General features: G+C 43.3%; 1 protein-coding gene across 4 annotated transcripts in view; it reads left to right on the top strand.

The window, feature by feature from the left end:
* Positions 1-10,038, top strand: part of PITPNC1 (phosphatidylinositol transfer protein cytoplasmic 1) — a 319,548-nt gene extending 309,510 nt beyond the window's left edge. For all 4 annotated transcript variants that reach the window (XM_063617532.1, XM_055242684.2, XM_055242685.2 and 1 more), the window contains one exon: positions 5,365-10,038. In XM_063617532.1, the coding sequence (XP_063473602.1) occupies positions 5,365-5,370 (6 nt within the window). In that variant the 3' untranslated portion in view covers positions 5,371-10,038. The remainder of the gene's footprint in view (positions 1-5,364) is intronic.
* Positions 10,039-18,311: the final 8,273 nt, after the last annotated feature.

The following is an 18,311-nucleotide window of genomic DNA, read 5'->3' as shown; positions in this document are numbered from 1 at the left end:
GAGAGCCTCAGTTATTTCGTTGCACACTGGAAATTGAGAGCTGACTGTATATTGTATACCAGCATTTTAAGTATCGTAATCTCTCAATCATTCATGCTAATGAAGGGGAGCTAGAGATAACAAAGAAAAGTGTAATCACCAAATCATTTCTTTGCATCTTCAGCCAGAGCTGTGATCTCTTTGGGTTCCGCCTTGAGTCCTCATGTCCATTAGCCCAGTCTCCAGAATAATACATAGTAGGTATTTTAAAAAAAAAATCAGCCAGGCGCAGTGGCTCACACCTGTAAGCCCAGCACTTTGGGAGGCCAAGGCAGATGGATCACCTAAGGTCAGGGGTTTGAGACCAGCCTGACCAACATGGAGAAACCTCGTCTCTACTAAAAATACAAAATTAGCTGGGTGTGGTGGCGCATGCCTGTAATCCTAGCTACTCAGGAGGCCGAGGCAGGAGAATTGCTTGAACATGGGAGGTGGAGGTTGCAGTGAGCCGAGATCGCGCCATTGCACTCCAGCCTGGGCAACAAGAGCAAAACTCTGTCTCAAAAAAAAAAAAAATCAATGCTGTAGTTCTAGGAAATTTAGATGTGGCTCTTGTCATAAATGGATCCTTTTGAATTGTGAAGACCTTCTGATTGCACTTTGGAAATTTTTAGTTAAGTTTTTGGAGCATGTCTTTGGAATGTGCCCTGCAAGGCTCATGTGCTGCAACTGGTTGCATGTGACTGCCCTTGAGGTTGCAAGGGCCCTAACTCTTCTCCCATTTTGCATGCAGTGATCCGATTTGCAGGAAACTGTTGGAGCAAGAGGCGTTTCCTCTCTATGCACAGACCAATTCCAGTAGGACTTCCCCCTAGAAGTGCCCTTTAAGGAAACTCTCCTTGAATTTCTATCACTTTCAATTACCTTTTCTTTTAGAAATGTTGGGCCCCAGTTCCCGCTCGACTACTCTGAAAGCCATTCACTATAAATATGACCAGGCAAACAAAGGAAGCCACAGGAAAAGAGGAGACACCAGATGGCTAAAAGATGCTAAGCTCAGTGATTTTCTCACAGCTTATAAGGCCCTTGGCTTGGCTTTCTTTCAGTTTTACTGTGATTATTACTCTATAATTAAAGTCCATGGCCAGGCGCGTTGGCTCACGCCTGTAATCCCAGCACTTTGGGAAGCCAAGGCGGGTGGATCACCTGAGGTCGGGAGTTTAAGGCCAGCCTGACCAACATGGAGAAACCCCGTCTCTACTAAAAATACAAAATTAGCCGGGCATGGTGGCGCATGCCTGTAATCCCAGCTACTCGGGAGGCTGAGGCAGGAGAATCGTTTGAACCCAGGAGACAGAGGTTGCAGTGAGCAGAGATCGCACCACTGCACTCCAGCCTGGGCAATAAGAGTGCAACTCCATCTCAAAAAAATAAATAACTAAATAAAGTAAAATAAAAAATAAAGTCCACTTACTATGTAGAAGGTGATAATGTGGAATGGTTCTTCCCATGGAAAAGCCCACGTAATCTCTGGCTGCCCCTCAGCGTTGCTCCCATGACTTCAGGGTGAAAGATGCCTGCCACTGGAGAAGTTACACAAAGTGGTTATTTTGAATGTTTATGACATTTCCATTATCCTTTGGAATTCTGTGAAATTGGGGCACATTTATTTTTCCTTAGTCTTTCTCCTGTATCATAATGAAAAACTGAAAATCAGGAGGTGGCTCTTTGTTACAAATAAAAACTCCATGGGTGCTAAATGAATTTTAGATCATCAACCCAAGCAGGGACAAATTAGATTGAAATTAGGCAAAATTAACATCCATGAACACAGCAGTGAGGAAATAAGTCTTCTTTTCAATTGAGCAGGTTCAAAGCCTTCAAGGAAGGGAACTTCTAAGAGCCTCTGGGAGTGGAAAATCAAAATTCTGTGCTTTAGATTACCTCTGCCCCCTGCTGACTATGTGGAGTAGAGCAATCTATTCAGCCACTTGATTAAGAAAGTCTGCTTTTTCAAAGATAATATCCATTTATCATAGCAAAAACGTAACATACCCTGATTCACTAAAATTTTTCTTAGTCTCAACTTTATTGTGAAATGAATGCCTCTTTTTATATAACCTTAATCTCATTTCTTGGCTCATTTAATAGTCTTCATGCTTTTAAAAATTGGTAAGTTTATAGGTACAATTTTTCTTGATATATTCTGAATTTTATGTCTTATCCACACAGTCATAATGATTTATTTCCTTTGTAAAAACTTTCCCTTTCAGAAAATTTTAATAATTGTTCCCAGGAAATCCTCTTAAGGATTTCATTTTGTGAAAAATACTTCTGGTTTGCTCAGATGTTATAAAACTTAAGGATTAAGCCGGGTGCAGTGGCTCACGCCTGTAATCCCAGCACTTTGGGAGGCCGAGGTGGGCGGATTACCTGAGGTCAGGAGTTCGAGACCAGCCTGGCCAACATGATGAAACCCCGTCTCTACTAATAACACAAAAATTAGCCGGGCGTGGTGGCAGACGCCTGTAATCCCAGCTCCTCGGGAGGCTGAGGCAGGAGAATCGCTTGAACCCCGGAGGCGGAAGTTGCAGTGAGCCAAGATCGCGCCATAGCACTCCAGCCTGGGAGACAAGAGCGAAACTCTGAGGCCAGGCGCAGTGGCTCACGCCTGTACTCCCAGCACTTTGGGAGGCCGAGGCGGGCGGATCACGAGGTCAGGAGATGGAGACCATCCTGGCTAACATGGTGAAACCCCATCTCTACTAAAAATACAAAAAATTAGCCGGGCGTGGTGGCGGGTGCCTGTAGTCCCAGCTACTTTTTACTCGGGAGGCTGAGGCAGGAGAATGGCATGAACCTGGGAGGTGGAGCTTGCAGTGAGCCGAGATCGCGCCACTGCACTCCAGCCTAGGCGACAGAGCGAGACTCCAACTCAAAACAAAACAAAACAAAAAAGAGCGAAACTCTGTCTCAAAAAAAAAAAAAAGAAAAAAAAGAAAAGCCCTAAGGATTAATACTGTTATGAATATTCATTACATACTCAGTATTTCCAAAGTGGCTATATTGTTTCATGCTGGTTATTCCCTCCAATATTATCTAACAAAGTTTCACCTGCTAAGTACATGGCAGTGGACAAGAAAGAATGAAAAATGGGTCTCTGGGGGGCCAAAACAGATATAGAAAATCCACGGGCACTAAATTTTGCATTTTGCTCCAGGATAAGCCTTGGGCGTTGACTCAGTCTTTAATAAGCCCAGGTGCCTCTTTTCCCTGTTCACAGCAAATAAAAATGGCAAAGGATACCAGGGATAGCCAGGGTAACAATAATTAATAATAACAGAATAAGGCCGGGCGCGGTGGCTCACGCCTGTAATCCCAGCACTTTGGGAGGCCAAAGCACGTGGATCACAAGGTCAGGAGTTCAAGACCAGCCTGGCCACATGGTGAAACCCTGTCTCTGCTAAAAATACAAAAATTAGCTGGGCATGGTGGCACGTGCCTATAGTCCAAGCTATTCAGGAGGCTGAAGCAGGAGAATTACTTGAACCCAGGAGGTGGAGGTTGCAGTGAGCCAAGATCACGCCATTGCACTCCAGCCTGTGCAACAGAGCAAGACTCCATCTCAAAAAAAATAATTAATAATAATAATAACAGTAATAATAGAGTTTCTGAGCATGAGAGAAGAGATATCAAGCCATAAAGAGCAAATAGACCCTGAGAAGGAACTAAGGAACTGTATTTTTGCACAGTGATATATCTTCAACATATTATGTCTCAAATGTAGTAAGTATATATAATACATTAAACACATTAGGGAAAGATTTACATTTTTTAAATACTGTTTTTACTTTCTCACTTAAGAACATTTCAGGTATTTGGAAAACCTACATTATCCAACAATGATTATTAACAGTGGTATCACTGTCTTATTTGTTGAATTCCAAGTCATGCTTTTTTTTCTTTTAAATAGAATCCTCACTATTAAAGGATCCTCTCCTTTCATTCTCTATTCTTTTTTTTTTTTTTTTTTTTTTTTTGAGACGGAGTCTCGCTCTCTCACCCAGGCTGGAGTGCAGTGGCGCGATCTCGGCTCACTGCAAGCTCCGCCTCCCGGGTTCACGCCATTCTCCTGCCTCAGCCTCTCTGAGTAGCTGGGACTACAGGCGCCCGCCACCACGCCCGGCTAATTTTTTGTATTTTTAGTAGAGACGGGGTTTCACCGTGGTCTCGATCTCCTGACCTCGTGATCCACCCGCCTCGGCCTCCCAAAGTGCTGGGATTACAAGCGTGAGCCACCGCGCCCGGCCAGCATTCTCTATTCTTTTTAAGTTTCCTCAAGAAATGGTTTTATTTTCTTGGCTTTGGAATGATTAGCAGGGTGTGGTCATATTGTTGATTTATGTGTTTTTGAAACTGAATTTATTAAAACACAATCTCTGAACCTTCTTAGGATCGACACACAGTCAGGAAACCAGAAACAACAGCATCTTTGTGGCCCCTCCGAATAAAAGTACATGTATTGATTAAGAAGATAGCATGTTGGCCTGAGTACAGTGGCTCACGCCTGTAATCCCAACACTTTGGGAGGCTTAGGCAGGCGGATCACTTGAGCTGAGGAATTCAAGACTAGCCTAGGCAACATAGCGAGACCCCATCTCTACAGAAAACACAAAAAATTAAACCAGGCATTATGGCATGCACCTGTGGTTTCAGCCTCATTGCGCCCTGAGGCAGGAAGATCACTTGAGCCCAGGAGGTCAAGGCTGCCGTGAATCATGATCGCACCACTGCACTCCAGCCTGGGTGATGCAGTAAGAGCCTGTCTCAGAAAAAAAAAAAAAAAAGGAAGATAGTATGTTGAAAAATCCTGATGATTAACCTGTTTGCCCTATAAAGGTATACTTTCATGATCTAAAGTTGACAATAATGACAATAATATGTGTCATTTCAGGGCCATTGATTGTTTTAATTACCTTCTCTTTATGAAAAAGATGACCAGTTAATTATAGCTCCAAATACCCCACACCAGACCCACAACAACACAGATGCACACGGGTGCACACACATACACACACACAGGCACACATTTCCCCCATCTAGTTCTGTATTCTACTGTTAAGTCCTTATTGAGAATACTTAAAATACTCACTGTGAAGAGTGCTTTGGAAAATCTTAAATGGATATTCATAAAGGGATATTGTTTTCAGGGTGAAAAGAAAAAATTGGGGGTTCGGTATTTCAATGATACTTTGGGTGTATAATCGGGAGAGTCCCCTTTATGATAGGATTCCCATAGTTCCTGTAAAAACAAGGGTAGTGATTAATCTATTTGCCTCTCTTATAAATAACTGCTCGTTTTTCTTTCTGTTTTTCTCCTTGAAGACATGACAATGGATGAAGTCCGAGAATTTGAACGAGCCACTCAGGAAGCCACCAACAAGAAAATCGGCATTTTCCCACCTGCAATTTCTATCTCCAGCATCCCCCTGCTGCCTTCTTCTGTCCGCAGTGCACCTTCTAGTGCTCCATCCACCCCTCTCTCCACAGACGCACCCGAATTTCTGTCCGTTCCCAAAGATCGGCCCCGGAAAAAGTCTGCCCCAGAAACTCTCACACTTCCAGACCCTGAGAAAAAAGCCACCCTGAATTTACCCGGCATGCACTCTTCAGATAAGCCATGTCGGCCCAAATCTGAGTAACTTTATATAAATATCTCATGGGGTTTTATATTTTTATTTGTTTTTGTTTTCTTTTTTTAAGAATCTTCTGATAGAGAAAAAGACTGCTTTGTCACTCAAACATGTTCCTTCAACCTTTCAGTGTGCATGTGACTCAGTAACTTCACATAGAACATGATTCCCTAAGTATGCTACACAGCATCATATTAGATGTAAGATGTAAGACTTGCAAAGGACAGAAGGAATCTTCTGTAACCACATAGCTGTAAGCCAGAGAGGAAGCCTTGTTATTGGGCATTTGATGAGGTTTGGCATGGACTTCAAGGATAAATGAATGAAAACTTTGCACCACTTTTGTTACAAGGTATGGTAGAAAATAGTGAAGTCAGTTTCCTCTCATCAAATCTAAAATTCTCCAAAATACTCTCAGGCATAACATACTTAGTTGTTAAATTTTGAACTGCTGATTACTAATACTTGAATACCAATAGTTACTGAGATTGCTATTTTGTGGTTAGTCTGACTCAGGATTTGGAGCCTAATTAACTCTCAACTTTTGAAAATTTTAATCATCAAGCTATAGAGGCTCCAAGTGCAATTAATAGTAACTCATTTATACCTTCCACAGAATTTAATAAAGATTCTACTTGTTTCTGTCTTTTAATAACTTTCCCCTTTTGTGCCCTTGTGGCCTCAGAAATCCTTAAGAATTGCATGGATGAATGTGACCATAACTGATTTTGGAATGGTTCAGTTTAGGAACCAAGAGGCCCAGGTGAGGCAACATCTTTTTTCTCTACAGGTACCAACAAACCTTGACTTGTCAGCTTCCATCATCAGTTAAGATTCTCAGAACTTGTAAAATTAATTGAATAGAATTCATTTAGTATCTGCCCACTCAAAGTACAAGGGTAGAGTAAGCTAACTGGGCTTTAACATGGTCAGAAAATGTCTGGTGCATGAACCATAAAAAAGAGAACTGTCTCCCATCCCCTTCCTTGTTTTACTCTTAGTAACATCCAGAATTCCCTGGAACAGATTGCCTACCACCAGACCTTAGAAAAGACTGTCATTCTCTTGCTCCTTACTTGAAATACAAATATTAGGAATGTCACAGACATTGAGTAACTACTGTCAAGTGGGAGGAGAGAATGAGCAGAATTGCTGACTCCTATTTGTAGAGTGAAAAGGAGGAGTGATAATAGATGCCCTTCTGTCTAGCTTTCCTTTCTTCAACTAGTGGTAATGCAAGATTAGAATCAAGGTTGACAGGAGGCAAGATCACTCACTGAAGTGACAGAAAGACAATTCTCCTTTGCTCCAAAGAGAGAAATCTGTCACCTTTGCACCTCACTGCCTTTAAACACAGATGGGAGGGCAGGCCGAATCTCAGCATTGACTTTTGTCCTCCAAGAGAGGAAGCGAAGAAGTAATTGGGCAACTCGGAGGCCCGTGCCCCAGCTAGCCTTCCTGATCATAACCTCCAACCTCAGGAAAGGGACCTTCCCAAAACACAGATCCCAAAGGAAACAAAATAGACCAAGGAGCATAATCTGCTTCTCTCACACAGCCTCTCTGCCAGTGGACCCTGCCTGCTTCCCTCTCAGTGCTCAGCACTCTGTGTAGTGTCTTTCAGGTTGATACACTCTCCCAAGGTGCAGGCGCTGGCCCCATGAGCCCAGCACCAAAGTTTTCTAAGTCATAGGTCAGACTGTCAAGATCATTTCTTTATCTATAGGTTGATGTTTAGCTTAAAAAAAAAGAATAAACCTAGAACTCAAAGGAAACCCGTTGCAAATAGCTTAGATCAACAGTGTATCTCTTCCCTAAGAATGATAGTATCTTAGTAAGACACCTTCTATGCATGGTATGGAAGCATGATTTTTGCTTGTGGGAAAACCTAATATTTTATCAGACCCCTTGGACTTCTCAATCCCTCCTTCTCCACACAGTAGTACTTAATGAAAATGTTTTGCTTTAGAGAGCAAAATGCTACTTTCAGAAGACACTGAAATAGTATATGTATTTGCTTACCATTTGCAAGCTAAAATCAAGGCGGGGTGGGGTCATTATTTTCACATAGAATGTATTTATTTTGTGCAGGCTCTTAACACATCTGGCACCTAGTTTTTCCATTAATAGCATTGCTATTTTCCCTTTTTATAAAGTAGCTTCTGCTGTCAAGGTTAACAGTTCTATATGCTTTAGGAAGCTAAGTTCTAATTTCCTTTTGTGAGTTTCATTTCTTTTATAACCAGTATGTTACCACAGACATCAGTTGCAAAGCTACGATGATAGTGTGAGTCTTAGCCAAAAAAAAACTGTGTGCTCTTAAAGTATGTTCAGTTTTTCTGTCTACATGTGCTTTGTGTGCATTAAAAAGGGGGTGGGTGGTGTAGATATTCCTTTAGCTGCTTTGCATATTTAACCCAGTCATCAAAAGGCATAAATGACTTCAATATTTTATATATCTTGGTTTTCAAGTATCATTTCACATTCTCTATACATGACTTTGTTATTGTGGAATACAAGCCTGCAATGGATGTATATATACAGAACATTAATAATTCTTATAAGGATGGAAGCCAAATGGCTGCATGATGGAAATTAGAAGAAAAAAAACGCAGAAACTTGAATTTGCTAAGCATGTTTGGGGGGAAATAGAATCCTTAACTCAGTGCCTCTGTCTGCGATATGGAAACCTTCAACTTTGTTCACCAAAATTGTATTATAACTGTGTATATATATATACATATATATATATATAAATATAGTATAGTGAATCAGACACCATCGGTTTTAAGTCTCTGGTAGCCAAATTTAAATAAATAATCCATAGAATATCACATATGTTCACTCCCATCTTCATCTCTGAAGTTAGTGGAGACCATCAAAATGACTGTACATTTCATGACTCTGGGAAGATTTCAAATGTGAAGTGCCCGTGTGCATTTTGTTGGCTGTAGCACAGCATGCTTGCTTTAGCTGTGCTTTCCTGGGATGAAAAGATCTTGGTGTTTTTAACACATAAGCTTTGTTAGAAATCACCTCTGAAGATCATTTCATTTTCTCACTTTGGGTTGTTGCAAGACAAAGCAAAGGAAAAGGAAAACAACGAAGGAGGCCGTGACATTTTTAGTTGCCACCGTTGTAACTCAAACAATATGGGTTTGTTGGTGAACTGATTGATCAAGCCTTCTGTTACAGTTTTGCATCTGTGTGTGGGGAAAATTTTAATTTATTTGGAAGTATTTATTAGCCATGTTGTTGGTCCTGAAAATAAATCTCTAAGTAGCATAGTTGTGGGTATATTATGCAGACACTTACCACTATACCTGCAAAAGTAACTGTGGTTTTCTTTCAAGACACTGTAATAAACAGTGAACTAAGAGAATAGATTCTGATACGTCTCGATAAATCATTCTCTGCAAAAGTTTCAGGGCTAATGTATTTATGTGTGTTTTTAAATTCTACTTTCTTTGGCATCTCTTCATGGTTCAGCGACAACAAGGTAATAGGTCATTGGCTGGCTTAGGTCAACAGGAATTTTACTCTTAAGAAGGGCCAGTGTATAGCTGACTCTCCATATAATGTGTAATCCTATAATCCAATAGAGAGGAATTGTCCAAATAGTTTTAGTACCTTCTGATCATCTGACTCAGTAGGCTAGGAGACAATCTGTCATCTGAGCCATAGTTCTTGAGATTTAAAAAGTCTGTCCAGTGACTGCAATCTGATTATAAATAAACTATTTTAAACTATTCATTCTTGCTGAAACTGAAGTGTACACAATAGCACAGCGTTGGCATGCTGAGGCAAAACATTGGGTTCTTTTGTGTTCTACCTTCGAAACAATCTGTTTGCATTTGAAATATAAGTGTTTAAGCTTTTTAGAAGTTAGTGTAATAAGAGAATGTGAATATGTTGGGAAATTTTCAGATGCCATTAATAATTGTAATTTTGTTGTTAAATTAACAAGTACTTTAGGATAAGCCTCTCGATGTTTTTGCTTTAAATTGAAAGCATGTCTGTCAAATTGCAAGTCTCCCTTCAGTTTCTATATATCACCCAGAAGAGGGTCTTTGAGTTGGTGTTGTACCACTCGCATGTAGCGTCGAGTGTAATTTGTAGTGTTTACATTCAAGCTGGGATCTTGATTGGTTAAATTAATCCACATACCACTGCCACTGCTGAAGGACCAGGTGTTGGAATACACAGCATTACAGACTATAAGCAAAGCAAACAAAAGTTAATCCTTACATATGCCATCCTTCTGTGTCATTTTGTGGCCGTTCTGTGTTTTTCTCCCTAGTTATTTATTATTGTTAATAACTTACTTTTTCTTATTCTGTTGTAAATAAAATACAAAGCAATCTTCTTTCCAAGTGTAGCTTCCTCTCTCTCTCTCTCTCTCCTTCAGCTATTCTTGAGGGAATGTTAGTAATTGTTCACTTGTGGGTTGATGGGCTTGTTTCTTTCCCTCTATGGATTTTTTTCCCACCCACATACCACTGCGACTGCTGAAGGACCAGGTGTTGGAATACATAGCGTTACAGACTAAGCAAAGCAAACAAAAGCTGATCCTCACAGATGCCATCTTTCTGTGTCATTGTGTGGCCTTGCCTGCTAGTAGGCATATGGCACCTTCAGGACCCTTGGTAGGAAACAGTCTGAATGTCTGCACTAATTATCCAGCCAAAAAATGCACAAGGTGGCCAGCCAGGCCAACATGGCAAAACACCACCTCTACTAATAATACAAAAAGTAGCCAGCTTAGGCCGGGCGCGGTGGCTCACGCTTGTAATCCCAGCACTTTGGGAGGCCGAGGCGGGCGGATCACAAGGTCAGGAGATCGAGACCACGGTGAAACCCCGTCTCTACTAAAAAATACAAAAAATTAGCCGGGCGTGGTGGCGGGCGCCTGTAGTCCCAGCTACTCGGAGAGGCTGAGGCAGGAGAATGGCGTGAACCCGGGAGGCGGAGCTTGCAGTGAGCCGAGATCGCGCCACTGCACTCCAGCCTGGGTGACAGAGCAAGACTCCGTCTCAAAAAAAAAAAAATAAATAAAAAAAAAATAAATAAAAAAAAAAAATAAATAAAAAAAAAAAAAAAGTAGCCAGCCATGGTGGCACACGCCTGTAATCCCAGCTGCTCAGGAGGCTGAGGAATGGGAATCACTTGAACCCTGGAGGTGGAGGCTGCAGTGAGCTAAAATTGCGCCACTGCTGTCCAGTCTGGGTGTGAAAGAGCAAGATCCTGTCTCAAAAAAACAAAACAAAACAAAAAAACCTGGCTGAGGCCAGACATGGTGGCTCACGCCTGTAATCTCAGCACTTTGGGAGGCCGAGGCGGGTGGATCATGAGGTCAGGAGATCGAGACCATCCTGGCTAACACGGTGAAACCCCGTCTTTACTAAATTACAAAAAATTAGCCAGGCACGGTGGCAGTCACCTGTAGTCCCAGCTACTCGGGAGGCTGAGGCAGGAGAATGGCGTGAACCCGGGAGGCGGAGCTTGCAGCGAGCCAAGGTCACGTCACTGCACTCCAGCCTGGGCGACAGGGCGAGACTCCATCTCAAAAAAAAAAAAAAACCTGGCCGGATGCGGTGGCTCACGCCTGTAATCCCAACACTTTGGGAGGCCGAGGGGGGTGGATCACCTGAGGTCAAGAGTTGAAGACCAGCCTGACCAACATGGTGAAGCCGGTCTATACTAAAAATACAAAAATTAGCCAGGCGTGGTGGTGCATGCCTGTAATCCCAACGACTAGGGAGGCTGAAGCAGGAGAATCACTTGAAACCAGGAGGTGAGAGTTGCAGTGAACTGAGATCGCGCCACTGCACTCCAGCCTGGGCAACAAGAATAAAACTCAGTCTCAAAAGAAAAAAAAACAAAAACAAACCCGAGGTGAATCTGTAACCCAGTGGGATACTCAGGCATCCCTCCACCGGGTGTTTAGTCCCCGCTCCTCAAATGTGAAGCTATCCACCCTGGGGGAATCTGTAGGAACACCGTCCCAGTGGGACACTAGATTCTCTCCACGGAAGGTTGGGCCAGTTTTTAAGGTGAGCTGAAAAGTCACTCTGATGTGGTTTCTCCATCTCAAGTAGCTCCTATGCACAAAAGGGTTCTCTGCAGATGGACAGTCTGAGGACAGAAACTTTTATTTCTTTGGTTTTTTTTTTCGAGTTTCACTCTGTTACCCAGGCTGGAGTGCAGTGGTGTGATCATAGCTCACTGCAGCCTCGACCTCCTGGACTCAAGTGATCCTCCTGCCTCAGCCTCCAGAGTAGCTGGGACACACCATCACACCAAGCTAATTTTTGTATTTTCTAGAGACTGGTTAAAGTATGTTTACTCAGGCTGGTCTTGAACTCCCAGACTCAAGTGATCCTCCTGCCTCAGCCTCCAGAGTAGCTGGGACTACAGGTACACACCACCACACCAAGCTAATTTTTATATTTTCTAGAGACTGGTTAAAGTATGTTACTCAGGCTGGTCTTAAACTCCCGGACTCAAGTGATCATCTCGCCTCAGCCTCCCAAAGTGCTGGATAATTATAGGTATGAGCCACCGCACCCAGCCAGAATTACTTTCTAGCCCCCTGCTCATTAGTCTCCTGCTAAAACAGCACATACCTCTCACTCTGTTCTCTCCAATTGAATCATCCACCTCCTATGTTCTAATCTGTGACTGGATCAGGCACACAGATTCATAGAACGGCACACCATCAGTTGGCTTTCTACACTGAAAATTTTCCCAAAATCATATTGCATCTTTCCAATGAACAAAAACATGCTTGCTTTTGTAGCTCCAACTTCACCATTACCACCCCCACCCTGCCTTTTACTTCTTTTTTCAAAACATACAAACTTTCCACACATTGTTGCTGGCTTTCAGCCAGTGAACTTGGGTACAGCCAGGCTGGGTGTTTATTCCCGGGGCCAAACTATATGGGTGGTTAAACATTTGGATGCCTAATGTTAAATATATATATATATGTTTGTATCACCCCGTCAGGCCTCTGAGCCCAAGCCAAGCCATCGCATCCCCTGTGACTTGCATGTATACATCCAGATGGCCTGAAGTAACTGAAGATCCACAAAAGAAGTAAAAATAGCCTTAACTGATGACATTCCACCATTGTGATTTGCTTCTGCCCCACCCTAACTGATCAATGTACTTTGTAATCTCCCCCACCCTTAAGAAGGTTCTTTGTAATTCTCCCCACCCTTGAGAATGTACTTTGTGAGATCCACTCCTGCCCGCAAAACATTGCTCTTCACCGCCTATCCCAAAATCTATAAGAACTAATGATAATCCACCACCCTTTGCTGACTCTCTTTTCGGACTCAGCCCACCTGCACCCAGGTGAAATAAACAGCCATGTTGCTCACATGAAGCCTGTTTGGTGGTCTCTTCACACGGACGCGCATGAAACCCCCAATTTCCTACTACAGCTTTTCGTCAAGGCATTATCTCATTTGAGCATTACTCTTTAGATTTCCAAACACCCACATTCTTTTCTAAAATGTCCTTGTTTCAGCCGGGCGCGGTGGCTCACACCCTGTAACCCCAGCACTTTGGGAGGCCAAGGCGGGCAGATCACGAGGTCAGGAGATCAAGATCATCCTGGCCAACATGGTGAAACCCTGTCTCTACTAAAATACAAAAAATTAGCCAGGCATGGTGACGTGCACCTGTAGTCCCAGCTACCTGGGGGACTGAGGCAGGAGAATCACTTGAACCTGGGAGGCAGAGGTTGCGGTGAGCAGAGATCGCACCACTGCATTCCAGCCTGGGCGACAAAGCAAGATTCTGCCTCAAAAAAAAAAAAAGTCCTTGTTTCCTTCATTACATTCTACTTGGAGTTTCTTGCCTCTGACCTCCAGCTGCATCTTGACCTCTCAAGTTCAGGATAATCATGCGACCATTCTTCAACTCTGTCATGAAATATCCCTCTATGAAAATGTCTGGCCGGGCGCGGTGGCTCACGCTTGTAATCCTAGCACTTTGGGAGGCCGAGGCGGGCGGATCACGAGGTCAGGAGATCGAGACCACGGTGAAACCCCGTCTCTACTAAAAATATAAAAAATTAGCCGGGCGTGGTGGCGGGCGCCTGTAGTCCCAGCTACTCGGAGAGGCTGAGGCAGGAGAATGGCGTGAACCCAGGAGGCGGAGCTTGCAGTGAGCCGAGATTGCGCCACTGCACTCCAACCTGGGCGACAGAGCGAGACTCTGTCACAAAAAAAAAAAAAAAAAAGAAAATGTCACCCTCAGCCGGGTTCAGTGGCTCACACCTGTAATACCAACGCTTTGGGAAGCTGAGACGGGTTCTCTCGAGTCCAGAAGTTTGAGACCAGCCTGGGCAACATGGTGAAATCCCATGTCTTAAAAAAAAAAAAAGAGAGAAGAAGAAGAACAAAAATGTCACCCTCAGTCCTGAAGCTTTGATATCTTTGGAACAACAATCTTTTTTTTTTTTTTTTTTGAGACGGAGTCTCGCTCTGTCGCCCAGGCTGGAGTGCAGTGGCGCAATCTCGGCTCACTGCAAGCTCCGCCTCCCGGGTTCACGCCATTCTCCTGCCTCAGCCTCTCCGAGTAGCTGGGACTACAGGCGCCCGCCACTACGCCCGGCTAATTTCTTTTTGTATTTTTAGTAGAGACGGGGTTTCACAGTGGTCTCGATCTCCTGACCTCGTGATCCGCCCGCCTCGGCCTCCCAAAGTGCTGGGATTACAAGCGTGAGCAACCGCGCCCGGCTGGAACAACAATCTTTGTGCATGTTCACATACAGTTGTGTGTGTGTTTAACTCAGTGCGGTTGATCCAGGCAAACCCTGTTTTCCAGCTGGCAGACTGACTTTCTCTGCCTAATGTACCTGCCCCCTAACATTTCATCCTCCCATAAATCCTCCTTTTTCCATAGTATGCAACCTAGTAGGATATCCCACTCAAATTCAAATCTTCAAGTGCTTCCCTGCTCCTGGGAAAGTTGGAAGCAGGCTGGGACTTTGCCTTAATGCTTTTGCTCTGTTCCCAGCATGGAGGAATGGAGCTAGCCTGTGGCCAAGGAAACGACACAGCCTCAGAACCTACTGAATCAGCCATTCAGTGCAGCAACATTAACGGGCTGAATTAAGCACCTGGGATTTAAGGGCTAATTATGTTTAACTGTAAGTACCAACTTTCCGCACTGTAAGCAGACACAAAAGACGGGGTCATCACTTCCTCTCCTTCAGCTTTTGTAGAAGGGAGTTTTGACCGCTTTGTCCCTGGAGGGTATTTGAGGGTGGCCAAATCTGGACTTCTGTGATTTAAAAAAAAAAAAATTATTCCAAAATAACTTTCTTGCTCCCAAGAGATTCCACATGCAAGATGCTGGCAGTTTACTGCTCATTAGCAACCCTTAAGAATCATTCTGTGCTCTTAAGCATACCAGTGATTATATTCAGAGTGTTCAAAGACAGCTTGCTGCTTTCTCTGTGCAGTCAGTCAACAGTACTGAATGCATATTTTGTCTTTTCTCAGAATACAACTTGAAAATTTACAAAGATTCTACAAGTTTAAATTTTCCCACTGTCATCTTACAGTTAACTGTATTTCTTTGCATTTTGCTAAAAATCTTATTATATAAATCCAAGAATGTGGCTTTTCACCTTAAGTACTTTAGAATTTGTCTTCTGTAGAGCATAATCCATACATGCCTGACTTTCTACAAAATGCTTTGAAGATATTGGACTGTTTTATAAACATCTTTACATTTGGTACATAGCATGTTTATCATTTTTCATAGCTATATAATATTCCATTGGGTTGAAAATCGGTAACTTAAACATTCCTTTATTATTTAGCATTTAGGTTATGTTCCAGATTTTGTTATTATATACAGTGCCATTAGGAACATCTTTGCAACATAGCTTATGTCTTCTTTTTAATTATTTGTTCTGGATAAATTCCCAGAAATTGAATTACTGGGTCAAAGGATGTAAGTATTTTCCTGACTTTGGGTCCTTACTGCCAACATCCCCTCCAAAGAAAATTATACCAATTTACGGCCGGGCGCGGTGGCTCACGCCTGTAATCCCAGCACTTTGGGAGGGCGAGGCGGGCGGATCACGAGGTCAGGAGATCGAGACCACGGTGAAACCCCGTCTCTACTAAAAATACAAAAAATTAGCCGGGCGAGGTGGCTGGCACCTGTAGTCCCAGCTAGGCGGGAGGCTGAGGCAGGAGAATGGCGTGAACTCCAGGGGACGGAGCCTGCAGTGAGCCCAGATCGCGCCACTGCACTCCAGCCTGGGTAACAGCGAGACTCCGTCACAAAAAAAAAAAAAAAAAAAGAAAATTATACCAATTTACAATTCCACTGACAATATATGAGTGAGAACACGTGTCTCTTTAAACAAGTATTTGCCATTGTAAAAGTTCACCAGTCTTAACTTATTAAGCAATTGCCAGCATCCAATTCCCACATAAGTCTTTTGTTAGTTTAAAGTATTAATAGGTCAAATATCCTTATTTTTGGTAGTCATGTGATGAAAGAGAGCCCAGACACAAAGAAGCTCTCCGAATTATTTAAATGTTCAGTGCCTTCTCCAGCCTAGCTAGCAAACTGTAGAAACATTTGACTGGCTACTACAGAAACAAAAGCCTAATTTGAGCATAAGGAACTGCATTTAATTGAACAAACAAACATCAATTCTAAGTCATTTTGTTTTCACACTTTCAGGGATAACAAACATTGAATGCATCTTTTTGCTTGAGGTTTTCCTGAAAACCACCATATAAGTGCCAACAAGTTTTTGGGTTTTGTGTTTGGTTTTTTTTTTTACCAAGAAGGAATCAGTTAAAAAAAAAGAAAAGAAAAAAAAAAAAAACTCCAGCTCTCTTACTGTTATTTGAGAATCAGTGATTCCCAGATTCCAGCAGAACCTTGGTAAGGACAAAGCAGAGTCCCTCCTAAGTCTTTGATTTAACTTCTTGGGAAGCAATACGATGATAGATCACACATGTGCTCCAAAAAACGGAAGAAACAGTTGGTACATAGCACTCTTTTCAGTCATGTGCAAGCCATTCCTGAGGAATAGAGAATTCTCCACCAGGAGAGTACTATGCTCATTTCTCATACATAACAAGGACAAGGTATAAAATTTATGCTCAAGTTAGTTTGGAATCTGACTGCAGTGTTTACTTTTTTTTCTTTTCTTTTTTTTTTGGAGATGGATTCTTGCTCTGTATCCCTGGCTGGAGTGCAGTGACATGATCTCAGCACATAGTAACCTCCACCTCCCGAGTTCAAGTGATTCTCATGCTTCAGCCTCTAAGTAGCTGAAATTACAGGTGCCCGCCACCATGCCCAGCTCATTTTTTGTTGTTGTTGTTGTTGTTTGTTTTTTGTGTTTTTTTTTGTTTTGTTTTGTTTTGTTTTTGAGACAGAGTCTCGCTCTCTCACCCAGGCTGGAGTGCAGTGGCGCAATCTCAGCTCACTGCAAGCTCCGCCTCCCAGGTTCACGCCATTCTACTGCCTCAGCCTCTCTGAGTAGCTGGAACTACAGGCGCCCGCCACCACGCCCGGCTAATTTTTTGTATTTTTAGTAAAGACGGGGTTTCACCGTGGTCTCGATCTCCTGACCTCATGATCCGCCCGCCTCGGCCTCCCAAAGTGCTGGGATTACAAGCGTGAGCCACCGCACCCAGCCTATGCCCAGCTAATTTTTGTATTTTTTATTAGAGACAGGGTTTCACCGTATTAGCCAGGCTGGTCTTGAATGCCTGGCCTCAAGTGATCCACCTGCCTCAGCCCCCCAAAATGCTGGGATTACAGGCATGAGCCACCTCGCCCAGCTCAGTGTTTACTGTTTTATTGTCAGTGTTGGGTGTTTATTTTAATTATTTTGAAATAATTATAGATTCACAGGAAGTTACAAAGAAGTATACAGGATGGCCTGTACACCCTTCACCCAGACTCCCCTAATGATGACGTCTTATATAACTAGTAGTACACCAGCCGGGGCCAGTGGCTCACACCTGTAATCCCAGCACTTTGGGAGGCCAAGGCGGTTGGATCACTTGAGGTCAGGAGTTTGAGACCAGACTGGCCAACATGGTGAAACCCAGTCTTTACCAAAAATACAAAAAAATTAGCCAGGCATGGTGGCAGGTACCTGTAATCCCAGCTACTCTGGAGGCTGAGGCAGGAGAATCACTTGAATCCGGAAGGTGAAGGTTGCAGTGAGCCGAGATTGTACCACTGCACTCCAACCTGGGCGAAAGAGTGAGACTCTGTCTCAAAAAAAAAACCAATAGTATGCCGGGCGCGGTGGCTCAAGCCTGTAATCCCAGCACTTTGGGAGGCTGAGGCAGGCGGATCACGAGGTCAGGAGATCGAGACCATCCTGGCTAACACGGTGAAACCCCGTCTCTACTAAAAATACAAAAAAAAAAAGTAGCCGGGCGTGTTGGCGGCGCCTGTAGTCCCAGCTACTCGGGAGGCTGAGGCAGGAGAATGGCGTGAACCCGGGAGGCGGAGCTTGCAGTGAGCCGAGATCGCGCCACTGCCCTCCAGCCTGGGCGACAGTGAGACTCCGTCTCAAAAAAAACAAAAACAAAAAAAAAAAACCAATAGTACATCACAACCAGGAAGTTGACA

The sequence above is a fragment of the Symphalangus syndactylus genome, chromosome 14 (genome assembly GCF_028878055.3).
Source record: "Symphalangus syndactylus isolate Jambi chromosome 14, NHGRI_mSymSyn1-v2.1_pri, whole genome shotgun sequence".
In the NCBI taxonomy this organism is placed as follows: domain Eukaryota; kingdom Metazoa; phylum Chordata; class Mammalia; order Primates; family Hylobatidae; genus Symphalangus; species Symphalangus syndactylus.
The sequence above is the reverse complement of the archived record's forward strand: the minus strand, read 5'-3'. Positions and strand labels throughout refer to the sequence as shown.